At 24.8% G+C, this 17,361-nt stretch overlaps 1 protein-coding gene across 1 annotated transcript in view; it reads left to right on the forward strand.

Annotated features, from left to right (window-relative positions):
* Window positions 1-17,361, forward strand: part of LOC114130335 (PR domain zinc finger protein 10-like) — a 51,832-nt gene that overhangs the window by 27,251 nt on the left and 7,220 nt on the right. The window contains exons 8-14 of the mRNA XM_027995292.2: window positions 8,428-8,619; window positions 14,197-14,318; window positions 14,379-14,536; window positions 15,012-15,150; window positions 15,388-15,522; window positions 15,891-16,002; window positions 16,744-16,862. Coding sequence (XP_027851093.2) covers window positions 8,428-8,619; window positions 14,197-14,318; window positions 14,379-14,536; window positions 15,012-15,150; window positions 15,388-15,522; window positions 15,891-16,002; window positions 16,744-16,862 — 977 coding nt within the window. The remainder of the gene's footprint in view (window positions 1-8,427; window positions 8,620-14,196; window positions 14,319-14,378; window positions 14,537-15,011; window positions 15,151-15,387; window positions 15,523-15,890; window positions 16,003-16,743; window positions 16,863-17,361) is intronic.

The raw sequence follows: 17,361 nt of genomic DNA on the forward strand, positions 1-17,361 counted from the left end.
ATGATATTATTTGTTTAATTGAATAATCATAAGTTATTTACTCAACAATAGTTTTAATTTCGTAATTTTTACAATTTATGTTGACGAAATCATTTTTAAAAGCATAATATTACAGTTGGCCATTTATACACTGTCTTCTAAATGATAGCCACGTAAAGTTATATTTCCCAAAAATACATTAACGTACTTTCCCTAAGTCTCCCCTCAAAAATGATTGTTTTAACAAATATTTAATATGCATTTTTTTCTTATTTATTATTAAAGAAATTCAATAGATAATGGTGGGTGAGAGGGGGTGTATTAAAACGTTTATCCAGTTCTCTCCCACAAAAAAACTATTTTTGTAAAACTTTGTTGTACAACTATTCAGCACAAAATGTGTACGAATTTGTATGATCACTTTTGAAATTTTCGTTAAATTCCTTTTAATCGAAGAATGTTTTTATACATTTGGCATTTCCCCAGTCCTCCTAAAAACAAACAATAATATTTTGTAAAATTTTTTCGTAATATTTAATAATATGTGATTGGTTAAAATTATATACTTTTCAGTTAATAATTTATAATGAAAATTTCGTAAGTGGTCGTTCAAATTCACATTAATTACTTACTAAATATTAGCATAAAATGTTTCGAAAAATTAATTTTTAGTAGGGGGTGAGAAGTTCTGGAGAAAGTTTATTAAGCCTAATGAGGCATTTTATTTTTTTGTCTATTTATCGAATTACTTAGAAAATAAATTTATACAAATTCCATGATCAATATTTATGAAAAAAATCGTATGACGGTGTGGGTTATGGAAATGTACGTGACTAGTTATACATTTTAATACAATATATTACTTATATATATAGTCTTAACTCTGAAATTAATCTATTGAATACTGAAATAAAAATTGTGCACGATGAAATGGTTGTACATATAAAACATATTGATGCTTAACAATAGTTGTAAGCGACTGGCAAATTATGAATTCTGAAGTTTGTTGTTTTTTGAGACTAATCTAATAATCATAAATTAATGTTAATAATTCCATTTGGAAATTGTTAATCGATACAATTTTATATTGATCACATACATTGTAAATGACGAATATTTTTTGAGTTTTAGTCATTTTATCTAGTTATATTTAAAAAAAAAAAAAAAAACTGTAGCTAGGTGGTATGTAGTGACACTTTCTCTTTGCGGTCAAGTTCAGTACGGCAAAATAAAATATTATCTATTCCTGCTGGTTAGCGTGGTAGACTAGCCTTCCTGCTACTTTCACTTGTGTATACAATTGTATTGTTTTATATATGTCGTACACTACATATTAGATCTTTTTAACAAACAAAATAATGCATAGAAATTAAATTATTTTGTACTTAAAACGATTTCATGCTTGCAGTTAAAAGAAAATACACAATTTTCTGTATTAATTAAATACTAAAGACAAATTTGAGTAAGCAAATTAATATGGAAGTGTGCGTATGTACATTATTGCCTCGAGGTAAATGTATTTATTAAAACGTCTTTGCTTTTAAAAGAGGAAAGCGTGCTACCTGCTTACATGCTTGTATGAACAGTCAAACACGTTAATTTGAAAATGGTATTTTACTACTAGAAATCTAGCAAAATCTTAGTATTTTCTCTTTTTTTCAATTTCATTATTCAAGTATGAATTTAAAATTAATAATTTATTATTTATGTAATTTATTTCGGCCAAGATAGTATTATGATATTTTTTGACTTATTTTATTTAATAGAAAAATATTTTGGCTCTGTTAACACTGAAAAATATATTTTATTATTGGCGATACAAGAAAAATTAACAAGAGATCTCAGCAAGTATAATAATTTTACTCTCAAACTAATAATATTATAATATGTAAAATTAACTGAAAAACCAATAAATTTCTATAAATTTGAGTTTTATTTAAATAAATTAAACTTTATAGGCATATAGACACGGAGACAATCACTTATACTTAATTAGATAATTTATTGAAATTGTTGAAGTAACACGTGTAACCATTTTTTTAAAAATTTTTTAAATATATTTGTTGATAGGTATGTTGTTTATAATATTGAATGCATTCTGTTAAGTAACTTACATCTATTTGGTATAAAATATCGGCTTACTTTAATTATGTAAATAAGAGATATAACTAAGTTGTGATCATTACGTATGTTATAGTTATTATTTTCATACTTATTCATTTTGTTTTTAACAAGTATTGAATGCATTTACTATGATACAAAAGTTTAACGTTTAATATACTTTAAATTATTTAAAAATACGTTCTGGTTTTTGGTTTTTAAATGTATATGTATTTAATTATTTTGAAAAATATAAAATACAAAGGATGTAAATATAATCATAAATATAATGTAATATCGATTATAAATTTTAATTAATATACAACTATTAAAAATAATTTTAAATAAGCTTGAGAATATTAAAATAAAAAGGTGGAAAAGAGCGTACCATTCTGTTTTACCGTAGGTGTTGAATGGGTCACTGATGGATATGTTAAATCTAAATTCTATAGTATATCATTGTATACGAAAAACAATTTTGAGCGAAATCGATTAGTCTATTTATTACTAAGTATACATATATCATAGTATATTAATTTTTTTTAATATTGCTATTAGGTAAAGTAAATTGGTTTTTCTATTTGTAGTACAGTAGACGATTTTATCAAAATTTGAACTTCAATTGCTTAGATTGATTTTATAACGGTTTAGTATTGATGATCAATTGGGAAACATAATATAATTATTGGCAATAATAAAAATAAAAACAAAAATAACAGTGTTATTTTTTTTAATGATCCATTACTTACGTAAGGTTAACGTATACGAGTTTGTTCTTGTCTCCACAAGCATCGGTTAACATAATATTATGATTTATGATATAATTAGTACTGGGCATATAAAACTACTCTACGAGTATATAGAATAGTCATTAAAAATCTGCATCGTACAAGTGTACAACTGAATCATCTTGTATAATTAAGAGAAATTATCTATCTACGGTTCAAAAAAGAAATATAACAAATGTAGCTAACTTACAGGGAAACCAAGTTACCTTAACTTTTTATCAACCACATATTTTATTTTAGTAATTCCAAAATTTTCAAATTAACTCCAATTTGCTTTTATAACGTCTAAGTAGAAGTTATCCGTGCTAGGAAAGTACCTCTTAATGTCCGCGCTATTAAGGCCACACTCGTGTTTGTTGTACCTAACCACCATTCTAAGTGTTATTAAGGTAAAAAGTACGAATTAATCCAATGCACAAAAAATAAAATAAACCAACCAAATTTGCCTCTCCCAACTAACTATGGAGGATATAAAGTTAACAAAGACATAAATCCAGGAAATTACAATTAAATAACCATTGGTTTAAATACAAATTACCTAAGCTAGAAATATTTAACACTAATGATAAACCATAAATTAACTCGACAGACTTTTCTTCGCTACCTTAAAAAACGTCCAGCCAAACAACCAACTTGTTACATTCATTAATGATTTAAAATCATTAATAAATTCATTTATTTTACTGCTTACCTACGGTAGTATAAAAAAAATAATCCTAAAAAATTAACATACCTTTGTATAAGTATCCTTGTATACTTAATACCATATTAACCATATTTTTATGAAACACCGACAGAATAATCTATAATGTTGCTCTAAATAGTGCTAAAAGAAAATAATGTCGTAATCTAAGATGAAGCCTAAATCTTAAACCCCCTAAAGACTAACTCAGTAAATAACAAAAAAAACTATCACGTTCAGGTGGCCCAACTGTGGGCCCCTTTTTTCAAGTTTTGCATACAAAATGTAGTGTTAGTTTTAACTTATTTATTATACATAACAGAGTATTGTTTTATTAAACACAAAAAAAAATATTTGTTAAATAAGTAATTTGATATTTATAAACTATTTGCGGTAGCGATAGGAAAACTATATTTGACGGTAAAGCGTGTAAGATAATATTATGATCATACTTATCAAATTTTGCCGCCGGTAATGGGTACATTAGAATATTTTTACCGTACAGTATGGTTTCAGTCTTCCAACCATCCGGCTTATGAAAAAAAAATTATAAAGGAGAATTCAATCTAGAATCGTAAGAGCTCGAATTTGATAGTTCAATATTTCACTATGAATTTTTATTTTTTATCGTTCTAAATATTTATTTAATTAATAAAATTATAAAAAAAAACGGGTTTTATATAATCTTAGATAAAATTCCCCTCTACGTATTTTGAATTTTTGCATTATATACCTCTTTAATAAGCTCTATTATTGGAAGTACGAAATCATGTTTTTATGCCATATTTTTATTTCGTTGTTACGTTCACTTAAATTGATTTGAATTAATATTTACAGTTACATACATTTATTGCATCAGAAGATAAAACTGCATTTATGCATATTTAATTTCTTAAATTAACGGTATAAGTACGTAATATTATATAATATTATAACGTCGTTAATTTACGATCATCATTTTATATAGATCCAGTTTTTTGGGAAATACAAATTATTATTTAACATTGATGGGTGTTAAAAATAATATACAAAATATATTTAAGTAATATGTATTACGCACATTGCATCTTTTAAGTAGTATGTTCTTGATATTATTATTTTTGTTCGTGTAATATTTTTTTATCGTTTTCAATCATGGTTTTATCGTAACAATCTTAACACTCAACAGTTTGTTGAACTAACTATATACATTAATAGAAAAAAATCAGTTCTATACTACTGCTTAAAAAATATAATTCAAAATAAAATGCTTAAAATGCAAAATATAATATAATATGTTTCTAATGAGTATTAATTAGATAAATATTTTCTAATGTGTAGGTCAAGTATGTGAATTTTCAATTAGACACAACCTATCTTTTAAAACCGGTATTTTTCATAATTATCACATGTTTTTCTATAATCTATTTGGATCGATAATAATACTCAATAACTGTACTGGTAACCGGAGTAGTTTGAGCATGTGGTTGTTAAATTTTACCTACACCCTAGCTGTATAGGTAAACTGATGTACCTACTCTGAACTTGAACCTTATAATTGTAATATAATATTGTCCATTTATAGCAGTGTATTGTAAATATTGCGTTGTCTACGGTGAAAGAAAGGGAAAATAAAGTAAAAGAACGATTTCATGATAATATAATGTACTTCAGTTAAAATCCTCGAACGAGCATAAAATGTAAATCCGGTGACTATTGGATGGATAAAATTTCCGTCGTCCCGTCTCAGTATGTACAATGTAGGTACATTGTACATGTTTAAAAAAAAGAAAAAAACGTTTGTATATGAATAGCGGATATCGTATAAATTATTATTGTAGTTTGTTAAGATCTGACCTAACCGGTACAAGTTTTAGTTACCATATTATATAGTTAATAGTATATAATATAGTATATACCATTATATTATATTAATACAAGTCCGTGTGTATGTTTGAATTTAAAACTCTATCAAATCTATTGCCGTATTTTTTTATTATCCTAACGGTTTTATTTTTCTAAGGTAAGTAGTTTTTTGCTTTTTTTCTTTCAACAATTTCGATTAGTTATATTAATATAGATAAATTTAAATTCTGAATAGCTTCTATACAGGGTGTATTATGTTACCGTTAAGAACTTATTTTAAAATTTGGTTTTTGAAATATGATCTTAAAGACTTAATAATATATAATAGATCCGTTATTATTATAATTTACAGTATTTATTGGTTCACTTTAAGTGGATCAAAAAAAAAAAAAAAAAATAATAATAAAAAAAAAAATGTAGTTCATGTTTCTCTTACATCTGCGGCAATTTTTTTTTGGAGATGTAAATATTTCATTAATTATATTATAGATATTTATTAAATATTTAAAACGCTTGAAGGAACACGATATTAAAATACTTTGGACACTAGATACCTTGTTCTTATTAAAAGTATTCTTAGCCGACTACTAATATACAGTATTCGTTCAAATAGGACTTTCCAGTATTCAGCTTCGGCATATAATCGTTATTTTTTAAAACATCTTTTAATTTTGAAAAATGAACCATATAATTATATTTGCGTGTTCCGAATAAGAACACTATAATAAAATTGTATCTGGCATTGACGTTTACAGATCTATTTCTTTATTTTTAGCTATATGTGTTTTTTAATTAATACAAAAGGTTCAATTAGGTACTAAATTTATTAGTCTCTTATAGACTTAAATTAACTGTTGTCAATTTTAATTTTATGGTGCATTCAGTACTATATTTGATTTATAATAATTTATAATAATATACTTGAGGAATGTTATAGATGTAATTTTATGTTGTTGAATTCATGTTTCTTGAAAATTCTGCACCATGTGAATCTGGACATGGTTTTGGTGAGTCTTTGGTATTAATAAGACAGATCATTATAATAATGTAAAACAAAAAACATTAATAATATTTTCTCGATGAAATTTACTGGTAAGAACAGGGTACATTTTTTATTATAAATCACTCATTTTTTAAAATATATTTTTATCGTTATACATCTTTAAGGTTTTCAATTTGAATGACAACATAAATTTTTATTTTTTTATTCTGAAACAGAATATTTTTTGGAGTGTTTCAGTACATAAAAACGAAATTTTGACAAGTAGCTTATGAATTATAAAGTATTTAAAGTATAGGTAATTGGAGTAACCAATTGTTTGCAGGGTGTCCATCCCTGTACCACTCGGATCCATACCGCTCACCTCAACTTAAAAGTTTAAATACTTATAACTCATAAACTACTCGCCTGACTTTTGATTTTTTTTTTTGTATCGAAATACTCCAAAAAATATTCTGCTTAGGAATATAAATTTAAAAATGTGATTTTCATTCAAACAAGGAAAAATCTTAAACAATTATTACGATTAAAAATATAATTGTTTTAATAAATATATGTATAAATATTGCTGTATTTTAACTTTAAACTATTTAAGAAAAATATTTTCAAAAACTTGGATGGATTTTGAAATAATGAGTAGTTTATGGTAAAAGGATTACCTGGTACACCTATTTAGATATTTTACGGCTTATATTTAAATCAAACAACCTATTTGATTATTCAACAAAACCGTTTTATGTTGGATGATTTTCTATTCATACCTAGAATTCCATTACTCTGGTGACGGTTATGTTATGATAACTAGGGCTGGGATTTTAATGCCCTAAAAAGTCTCAAAAAATGCCCTTAAAAAATGCAAAAATGAATTAAAAAACTCAAAAAATGCAATACAAAAATGCATTTATATCTATGGCTTAATAAAAAAATTAAAAAAAAAATTGTATAATTAATTTTTTGTTATTGTACGTTGTTACTTGTTTTGATTTGTAGTATTTCTGTTTTCTTAATCATTCATTATAAAATAATAATTAAAATTTTTTTTTTTTAATACTTCCACTTGTTTTTGCTAGTAGATATTAGCCAATAGGTATATAACGGCGATAATTTAAGCGGAAAGTCCTAGCTATGATAAAATTGTTATAGACGATAATCGATTGTCGTGCTATATAATTTATAAATCGTATCGTGGCGCGTCGACAGTTTGCCGAAAATATCTTGTTAATCGCAACAATTTTCGTTGATTTAATGAAAAAATGGTGAAAAATGGTGAGAAATGCTATAAAAACTAAGAAAATGCCCTAAAATATTCTAAAAACGCATTTAACGTTAATGTGCAAGGTTAAACAATGCAAAATAAAAATTACTTTAAATTAATCAGCATCGCCCAACACACATTTTATTCTTACGGAGCAACGTTTTGAAATACTAGAAAAAAAGATGCATTCGCATCAAAATCCCTGCCTTAATGATAACGATTTCTTCAATTTTTATCAAATAATTAATAAATATAATAATATCTTATTGAATTACACCATAATGACAAAATATTAAAGATAATTCTTTGTAATAAAAGGGAGAAGTTAAAGATGATTTATAGTTTATTCGTATACAATACAATATTAGTGAATAGATTTGTATGGAATTAATCAGTGACAAAAATACTAACTTTGACATTACTTATATCAACTTCACTAGAGTTAAATTTTGAAAAAATCTCTTCTTAGTGCTTGCACCCGATGAAGATCACTTTGTAAAATTTCAATATTCTAGAGTTTAGACCTAGTGGTTTGGTCAATATAATATGTTAGTCAATCAGGTTTTTCTTTTATATTATATATATTGTTTAGACGTATATGAGTATTTCAATTGATTAAGACATATACGTATGTTTCCTTAAAAATAAAGTTAAGGATAAATAATATTTAAATACATCGTGTTAATTATTGCAATAGCACAACATTATTAAAACAATTTCAAATTGAAATATATTCCGTTTTAATTAAAACTTTGTATTCTTATGTTTTTTTATTTAGATAAATCTAATTGGATGTGTTTTGTGCAACCAGCAAAAACGAAACAAGAACAGAACATGATTGTTGATCAAATTGGAGATTATCTTTATTTTACAACTACTAGAGCAATTTACCAACGAGAAGAGTTACGCGTTGGCTATAGTACATTTTATGCACACAAACGAGGGCTGCAAGTATTGCCTGCAGCTGCAGGTTAGTAAACGTCTATATGTATATCATTAGCGTATGCAATGGTGTTTTTTAGGATAGATACCTGCTTCAAATGAGATAATATTCAACAAAGGATGATAAAGCTATAGATTCTAAAGATGTTCGATATTGATGATAGGGATTATATGGGGGTGAATAATAATTGTTTGTGTATTAGCTAAGTCAAGCGTAAGAGAGAAGGTCCGAGTTTAAAGCCTTAAAAAAGGTATGAAGTTCATCTAAAAATTCAATAAAGTTACAATTTGCAACTTCGCCTTTAGTTATAAATATACATGTGGCAACGTATAACTCTTTATGTAGGTATACTACAAACAGATATACTGGTATATACTTTTATTATTCGCATAATTTGAAATTTGAGTAAAAAACCATAGTATAATTTAGTAATAGAACTCGCAGTAGGATACAATAGCACCAACAAAATAACCAAAATCAGTTAATTCATTGTAATTCAAAAAATATTCAGCGTATATAGAAACTTGAAATATTATACCACTATATTGGCACTTTATTTAAATAATAATTTTCTACCGTTTTTAATATACTTCAATTACATGTTTGAAAAAATTTTTCGCTATTCATACTATAAACCAATTTATAATAGTCTTCAAAGTAGATTAAAGTATTAATTGATATAGTATTATAACTAATATAGGTTATGCTTTTTTGTGAAAATTAAATCATCTGAATTTTGATTAAAAAAAAAAATACTTAGTTATTATAGTTGTATAGGTATAAATAAATTTTAAAAATTCTTACAACTAGAGACTGACACATAATATTCGCTCAAAATGTTGTATAATATATTGATTTATCTTTAAATTCAGATATAACACATTAATTTCAGTAACTTACTTGATAATAATGAATTCGATGTTAAACCTAAATGTATCATATTATGTGTAATAAAGATAAATGCATGCAACCTGTTCCTAAAGTAGAGATGTAAATAAGTTAAAAGTTTATCAAATTTAAAATTTAAAAAACAAATTATGTTATATAAGCTTAAATTAAAAAAAAAACTAGGTTATAGGTACCAATGATTCATTATAATGAAATTTCTAAAACGGATTTGTTTAAACTTTGGATTTTTTTTCTTATTTTTATTTGATTATTATTATCGTCCTTAAGGAGAACTGCGATCATATTAGCTATTCATTTTAGGTATCTAATATATTTTTATTGGTCGTAATCTACTTCTGATTTCTTTTTTTTCATCAAGACCACTCCCTCATCGTAGTGTGTCGGTAAAAAAACTTGTAGTAGGGCAAATATTAAAAATTCTTTATTCGTTTACTTTAATTTAACAGTAGATAATATTTTCAATGTTCAGACTACCATATTTTAATGTCTATGTATATTGTATATATATATATATACAATTTTATTTTTTACATTATTGCTACCTTGTTTTTAAATATTTCTATATGTTTTCTTATAGTTTATTATAATTTTAATATATTAATATATTCAGTATATATTTTGGTGTTTTACACTAGTATATCTACTAATATTTCTATACTATACTTTGTATGATATTTATTATTAATATTTTACAATAATTTACCATTTTCTTGTTTGATTTATATTGTTTTAGAGCTATTTTACCTAACAAATATATATATGTATATACTATATATATGCAATAAGTACTAACTAGTATTATTTGGTATGTCGTTTGGGTATTTAAATATATTATAAGTTTCCTCGCAAAGATACAATTGAATTTTAATATTATTTTTAATTAGTACACTAATACATATTGTGTTTTTAAAATTTGAAAACCAATAATTATATTCTATAAATATTGTCGCATTAATGATAAAATAGACTAATAAGTTGTGAAATAAAAACTATGGTATGACTTTTTATTTTTTAATGATATTTTTGCTATTATTGTAATACATAATATTATATTATCAGTATTTATTATAAATATTGTAGTATTTATAATCATTGATTACAGTTATATTTTTGATTCTAAACGAAGCAATGCATGTACTTGATTTTACAATGATGTGTGTTTTTGTTTTAATCAATAGCTCTTTCGATCCATTTAGAATGAAAAATCAAATATTAGTTTGTGTTCGAACTTTCCAAATACACCATTTACAATTACAGTTTTTTTTATGGACTATTTGAAAAAAATACTCTTGAAAAAATACGATAACTAGACGGACTTAAATAGCTACATTATTAATTGGTTATTAGTTTAACTTAGTTAATTACATATTTTAATTAAATGGTTTGAAGGCTTTGCTTAGTTTTGATGCTCTACCAGTTGCACGGGGACTAACTATTGTGTCCTCGTACACGAATTATTCTGTCCTGCTAAAAGCGTAAAGGCAGCATATTCCTTTTGAACTGTCGTGTCGGGGGCATAAATATAGAAGTTCTGTTTATTATACATATAAATATATCATACATTAAGTAGTATACAGTGGTTTAACAGTGGTTAGTGTTGGAACACGTTTTGAAAAACTGAAGCAAATTATCGTGATTTTCAATTCTATTCAATAAACACATTTTAATATTATTATTGACGTTAATAAAAAAATAAAATCAAGTATCAATCCAAAATATTAATTATACCTACTAGTTAACAGTATATTTCAATGGGACTATAAAAATATTAAATTATTAATCCTCTAACTTAAATACCAACCATAATAATAATATTTTTATAAAAAATTCGACTCATTAGTCATTGGTGAAATTATAAACTTAATAATGTATACCAATTTAAGAAAAATATTATTTTATTATGAATTTAACACGTATTTGTGCAACAATATTTAATTATAAAAATATATATTTAGTAGCGTTTATTCGTATTTTACGTTTTTTTTTAAGAGCAATTGTAGTTGGTTGTATAAAATACTATGCATGCAGCTCTTGACATGTATAAAATATATAATTTTGTACTTTGAGAGGGCTGTATAACAATTTATATTTTTCTTAAACATTATCATTATTTATTAAAAACTTAAAATTAAATTACAAACCATACTAATGTAATATACTAAAGAAAAATATATACTATTAAATATTTATATACTATATTTAATTTAGGTTAAGTTATGTGAGTTAATGTTAGTACAGGATATACCTATAATTTAATGCTTAGATTTGAATAGTAAACTAAATAACCAGTTTTTACCGTTTCATAATGATCGGAAATAGTGCTACAGGTATGTACGTTATAATCGCTTAATCAATTGCGTGTGAAGTATAAGCAAAATTAGTTCATAATTTCCGATTTATTTGAAGGTTTTTAAAATGTGTGAGTCGAGAATTAAAATTTTCCTAGATTTGTACTATTACCTGTATCCCCTCTCCCTAAATTAGCTCTGAAAAAATATAGATATTAATTTTGTAAGTACTTTGAAATTTGTATTGAGTTTTTAAAACTTTTAGTTTTTGGTCTTGCTCCAGCCGACTCGGTTAATTTGTAATAATTTCAATCTCGTTAATTACAATCAAAAAACAATTATTTTAAATATTATGTAGTTAAAACTTCCTAAATTATATTTTGCTTCAACTATTAGTTATTTATTCTAAGTCTTAAACTATCCGATATTTAATATGATGTTATACTTTATTTTGTTTAATATCGTTGAACTATAATAGCACATTTTGTTAAAATAAAAATTGCAAAAATAGTTTTCTTTTGTGTGTATTTCATCTACATTTAGCTATATAGTGTACCTAATCGACTTATTATAAATCAATGATTATAATATTTATTTAAAGCAATTTTATGATTCTGGGTCTTTATTTTGATTGGAATTGACTGTCTGGCTTTTTATTAGTGTTTTTGAGGTATCTATACTCCGTATACAGGTCATAATTGAAAATATTGTTAGCTTATTAGTTATATTTTACATTTATACTATACTTTTTCACATGCGATAGATATTGTTTGTCGAGTATCAATTGAAGCAATGAAAACGATTTCTTGTAATCACGTTTCGTGATTCCAATGAAATTAGTTGTTTGTATGTACACATTTTAATGGAGAAAGTAATGCTATCCTCGCAATACCATGAAATAAATTCTCACTGTATAATATTATGTTGTCAGAACGGAGTAAAGTACGTAGATAAATTAAAAAGAGAGATGGAAATTTATAGTTTTATTATTATAATATGTTGGTAAAAATACATTGACGCGCAGGTGTTATGATTTTGGGTGTGATATCGACGATACATTGATTAAACTTAGAAACTGAATAATGCACATACTTATTTATGTACCTACCTTTAAAAGTCATATAGTTCATGTCTAGTTTTTACATATAAGTCGATTTACTTATTATTTTATAATACTATGTCCTATTATGTATCCGTCTATCATGTTGATTGTACGTGTATCTACTTGCATTCGTTGCAGACACGATAAATGGTCGAATTATATTTATTTTGACTATCGTATATGTTTGGATTATATTTTGCAGTGTTAATTATCTTTTTAAGTATAGTGTTAAAATTATTATAACAAAATATATACGTTAAATGAATATACTAATGTATATTATGACTGTAATTAATTTTTGTACGGTTTTGACTCCCCAACAATTTATTATCACCTTTAACTTAAGCGTTGTGCAACTAGAAGTAACCTAACAGACCTAACATGATATTAGTAGTTAATGCATATAGATTTCTATTATATACCCCAAGTAAATACAAAATAACATTCAAAATTCTAATTTTTGAGAATAAACAAAATTCTGTCAGGACTTTTTTAAATTTAAAGAATTTCAACCGAACCGCCGAACTTTAAAAATTAAAAAATGTATGTTAATTTATGTAATTCATTTTTATTTTGCTTTCATTTTGATTAGATAATTACCTACGTTTTAATACGTCTATTTAATTTAAAATTATAAATAAATAATAAACTAGGTATATTTAGGATATAGTTAGCTTTGAGTTTGAAACTTTTAGTTCGTAATTTCACTGTAATAAATTGTGCTTTGTGTATTCTATTTTATACTCTACTTAATCATCTTTTTATAGGGTTTTCTGCTTCAATTTTCTATAGGGCAGTTAGTAAAATATCTTTATAGGTATTAATGAATTCATTTTTAATTATTTTTAATTAATTATTGTGTATTTTGATTTTTAATCAAATATATATTATATAGCTCTAAATAGGCATAATAATTACAGTTGTTAGTACAATTATTTTTAATCGAAACTCATATTTAAATGTCATACTTTGAAGCAAACTATTTTTTCTGAAAATATTTGTTTTCATTAAATTTAAAAAAAATCGATTATATAATATTTTGTTTATATATAATTCGTATTTCTGAATGTATATTATAATATATTATATATTAAATATTAATAACTTTTTCCCAAAATAAATCGTAATCCATCATATTAAATAATATATAGGTAAAATTATTATATACAAATTTACATTTAAGATGTGTCAAAGATTAGACTTAATTAATATTAATTATAAATATAATTATAAAGTGTATCATTTGAATTTTGAAAAACTTAAAATATCTAAATATTAAATATTATAATAAAAATGTTTGTTTAGAAAATAATCATGGCATTTCCTCTCTTCAAGTACGAAAACCGTTTAAATCATTGAAAATATCGCAGGAATTGTGCAAACAGTCTGATCATTTAAGAAATAACTTACCTAGCAAAGGAAAAATGGTATTTTATTAACGGCATCCATTTAAAAAGTTTGACTTAACATTTTTGATTATTTTATAGATGAGAACATCGTCAACCCCTTGCAAAAATATGACAATAAAAAGAAAATTGTCCAATCGATTTGGTAAAAATAATTCGCAGTGTAATCTTTATGTCAATGCACAGAGTAATTCTAAAAACAATTATAGAATGAAATTAAGATCGAACTATAGCATTTTGTAAGTTATTGTAGTATTTAGAGTGGATTTTAAATTCTGAGAGGAGTAATAAATGTTTTGATTTTATTATGATTTTTTTTTTGTCATCACAAATTATTAATAAGGGAAATTTGGGAATTTTTAACGTAAAATTATTTTATTTAGTTCAAATTAATTTTATATTATTTTGTTGTTATTCAAAAACAAATAACTGTAAATTCTCAAAAATTAAAAAAATTTTCATTAATATTTTTTATAGATGGCTTAATTTTCAAAATTATTGAATATTTTTTAGTTTTTATTATTTTCTCGACAATTTTTTTATTATTATTATGAATAGAATTATTTTTGTTTTTATTTCATTTTAAATTAGTGATTACTCGATGAGGTATCTTCGTCGACCTATAGTACAGGAAAGCGACTACTTAGTTTTCCATTTTTTTTTTTTTTTTTTTTTATTATAATTAATAATAGTCTGTTCTTTTTTTATTTTTAGAAATATTTTTATGTGTGTATCTTGCGAATTGAAATTCTCAAAACGTGAGACAATTTTAATACATATTAAAATGCATGACGATGAGTTTGATGGTGAACGAGTGACGTTAACCGATACCAGTTGTCCGGAATGTAATTCTGTAAGTATGAGGTTTGGATATATAGTAGGTACCAGGAATTTTGATTCAAATCTAAGTAATCTTTTTTAATCTGCCGTTTTGGGCTTTCAATAATCCGTTAATAACTAGACTTAAAAATATTATGGTTAAGAACGAACCTTTTTTAGCACTTTATTATGTTGATGCTTGTCTTGTATACTTATCATTAAATTTTTCTTTGCGTATTTTTTATAATGTTATTGTTTCTATTTTTCTTAGGAGTTTCATCTAAACGAAGAACTAATTAAACACGTTTACGTGCACAGTTTTACGGATAATCGAATGGGCCTAGGTGGTACCATTTACAACTGTCATCAGTGCGAAAGGAGATATAGAAATGCTATTCATCTAAAGGTTAGTTTTCGTATGAATTATATTTAAATAATAATAAACTTTCGGAATTTTTATTGGATAATACAACCGTGTAAAAAAAAATTACCGTTCAAAATAAATAGTTTTAAAGTAGACACAAAAAAAATTTAAAAGTCTAATTCTATCATATGTTTTTTTAACGATACGATACGTATCTACTCACTTATAAGTTTTATTGCTCACAAACAGTAAACGTAAATCTGCAGGTAATAAAATATAAAATTTATGTGTATTATTAACTTGTTTGTACATGTAATGCAGTTTTTATTTAAATTTAAATTTATCCCTTTTTGTTAGCCGTTTTGTCATTATTATTATTATTATTTGATTTTTACTTTTTATCTTTTCAGGCACATCAAGCAAAACACAAGGAAAATGATCTCAAGCCTTACAAATGTAACATGTGTGACAAGCGTTTTATGAACACTGTCGTCTTAACGTGTCACGTGCGCACTCATTTTGGTTGGTACAATATTTAAATATTATTATAGATTGATTTTTTATTTTTATTATTTGTAGGTATTAAAAATGTTCACATTTTATTATTAGTTTATACAATTGTATCTACTAATATAGACGTTGATTGTCACATGAGTACATGATCGCTTTCGATTTAATTATAACATGATTATACGCTAACATATTGTAGTTCATTGTTATTTATTCTACTGTTTATTATAATTATTGTTCTGCTTTTGTTTTGTCTAAAATACGAAAATAACCACTGATTTTGTTTTAGCCCAAAAAAAGTAATATACTAGGATTGTAATATCTCTTCATCTATAAATCTTCATGTCTTTACGTAATTATAATGTTTTATTATAATCAGGAAACTCAAATTTCTCTTTAAGTGAAATAATCCTTTTAGTTGGATTGGCTTTATTGAGCTAAATACGTTATATTATCACATTCGATACCGTAACGTTAGAGATACCAGCACAGTATCAGTATTAATCAATGTATAATACAATAATATTAATTACCTAATCGATTTAACTATTGAATTATTCATTTTTAGGCATTTTAACGGAAGTACGATAAAAAAATGTTATTGTAAATTTTCGTTTTATGCGTCAACTTTTCTGCGTAGGATTGCATGCATGCGTGTAGTACTTTTACATTTTATATTATGTCACTCCATCTGTTATTGTTCATATAAAATAGTGAAAATAATTGTGTAATAATATTTTATATTCATTTCAGAGGGTGTAATTTACGACTGTCCCATGTGCCGTTTGACGTTTGTCGATTTGAAATCATTAAAGGGACACGTTTATTCGCACGCGGTGAACAACATCTTCTATTGCCCGATGTGTCCACTTGTACGATTATGTTACTTATATTACACTGCCCCCTCCTCAGATTTAATTTAAAGACAAATCAATGTTGCTTATTAGCATGGATATGTATAATCACCCGCCCTTATTTGCGAGTTATTTATTTAATAGCATGAGGGCCCTCTCTTTAAAATGTGAAATAATCACTTATACTACAATTTTTTGTAGAGTTATTATATCGAATTGTCTTATATATCAATTACTACTAACTCTAACTCACATTTCTTTTTAGATGATCTAAATAAAATTAAAATAAAGTTAAGCTTCTATAGTTGTTAACAAAATTATTTTATGTTCGTAGGTAAACATTATTAATTATAGTAGGTACTCTTTAATTTTTTCATATAGTTTTTATGTTTAAATAATTTGAATAAATATGGTTATGAAAAATATAAGACAATGATATAATTTATAAAAATCATTATATTAGTTATATATCTATGTATATATCTATCTGTTGTAATACAATTTCAAATGAATATTA

The sequence above is a fragment of the Aphis gossypii genome, chromosome 2, assembly GCF_020184175.1.
Source record: "Aphis gossypii isolate Hap1 chromosome 2, ASM2018417v2, whole genome shotgun sequence".
Taxonomy (NCBI): Eukaryota; Metazoa; Arthropoda; class Insecta; order Hemiptera; family Aphididae; genus Aphis; species Aphis gossypii.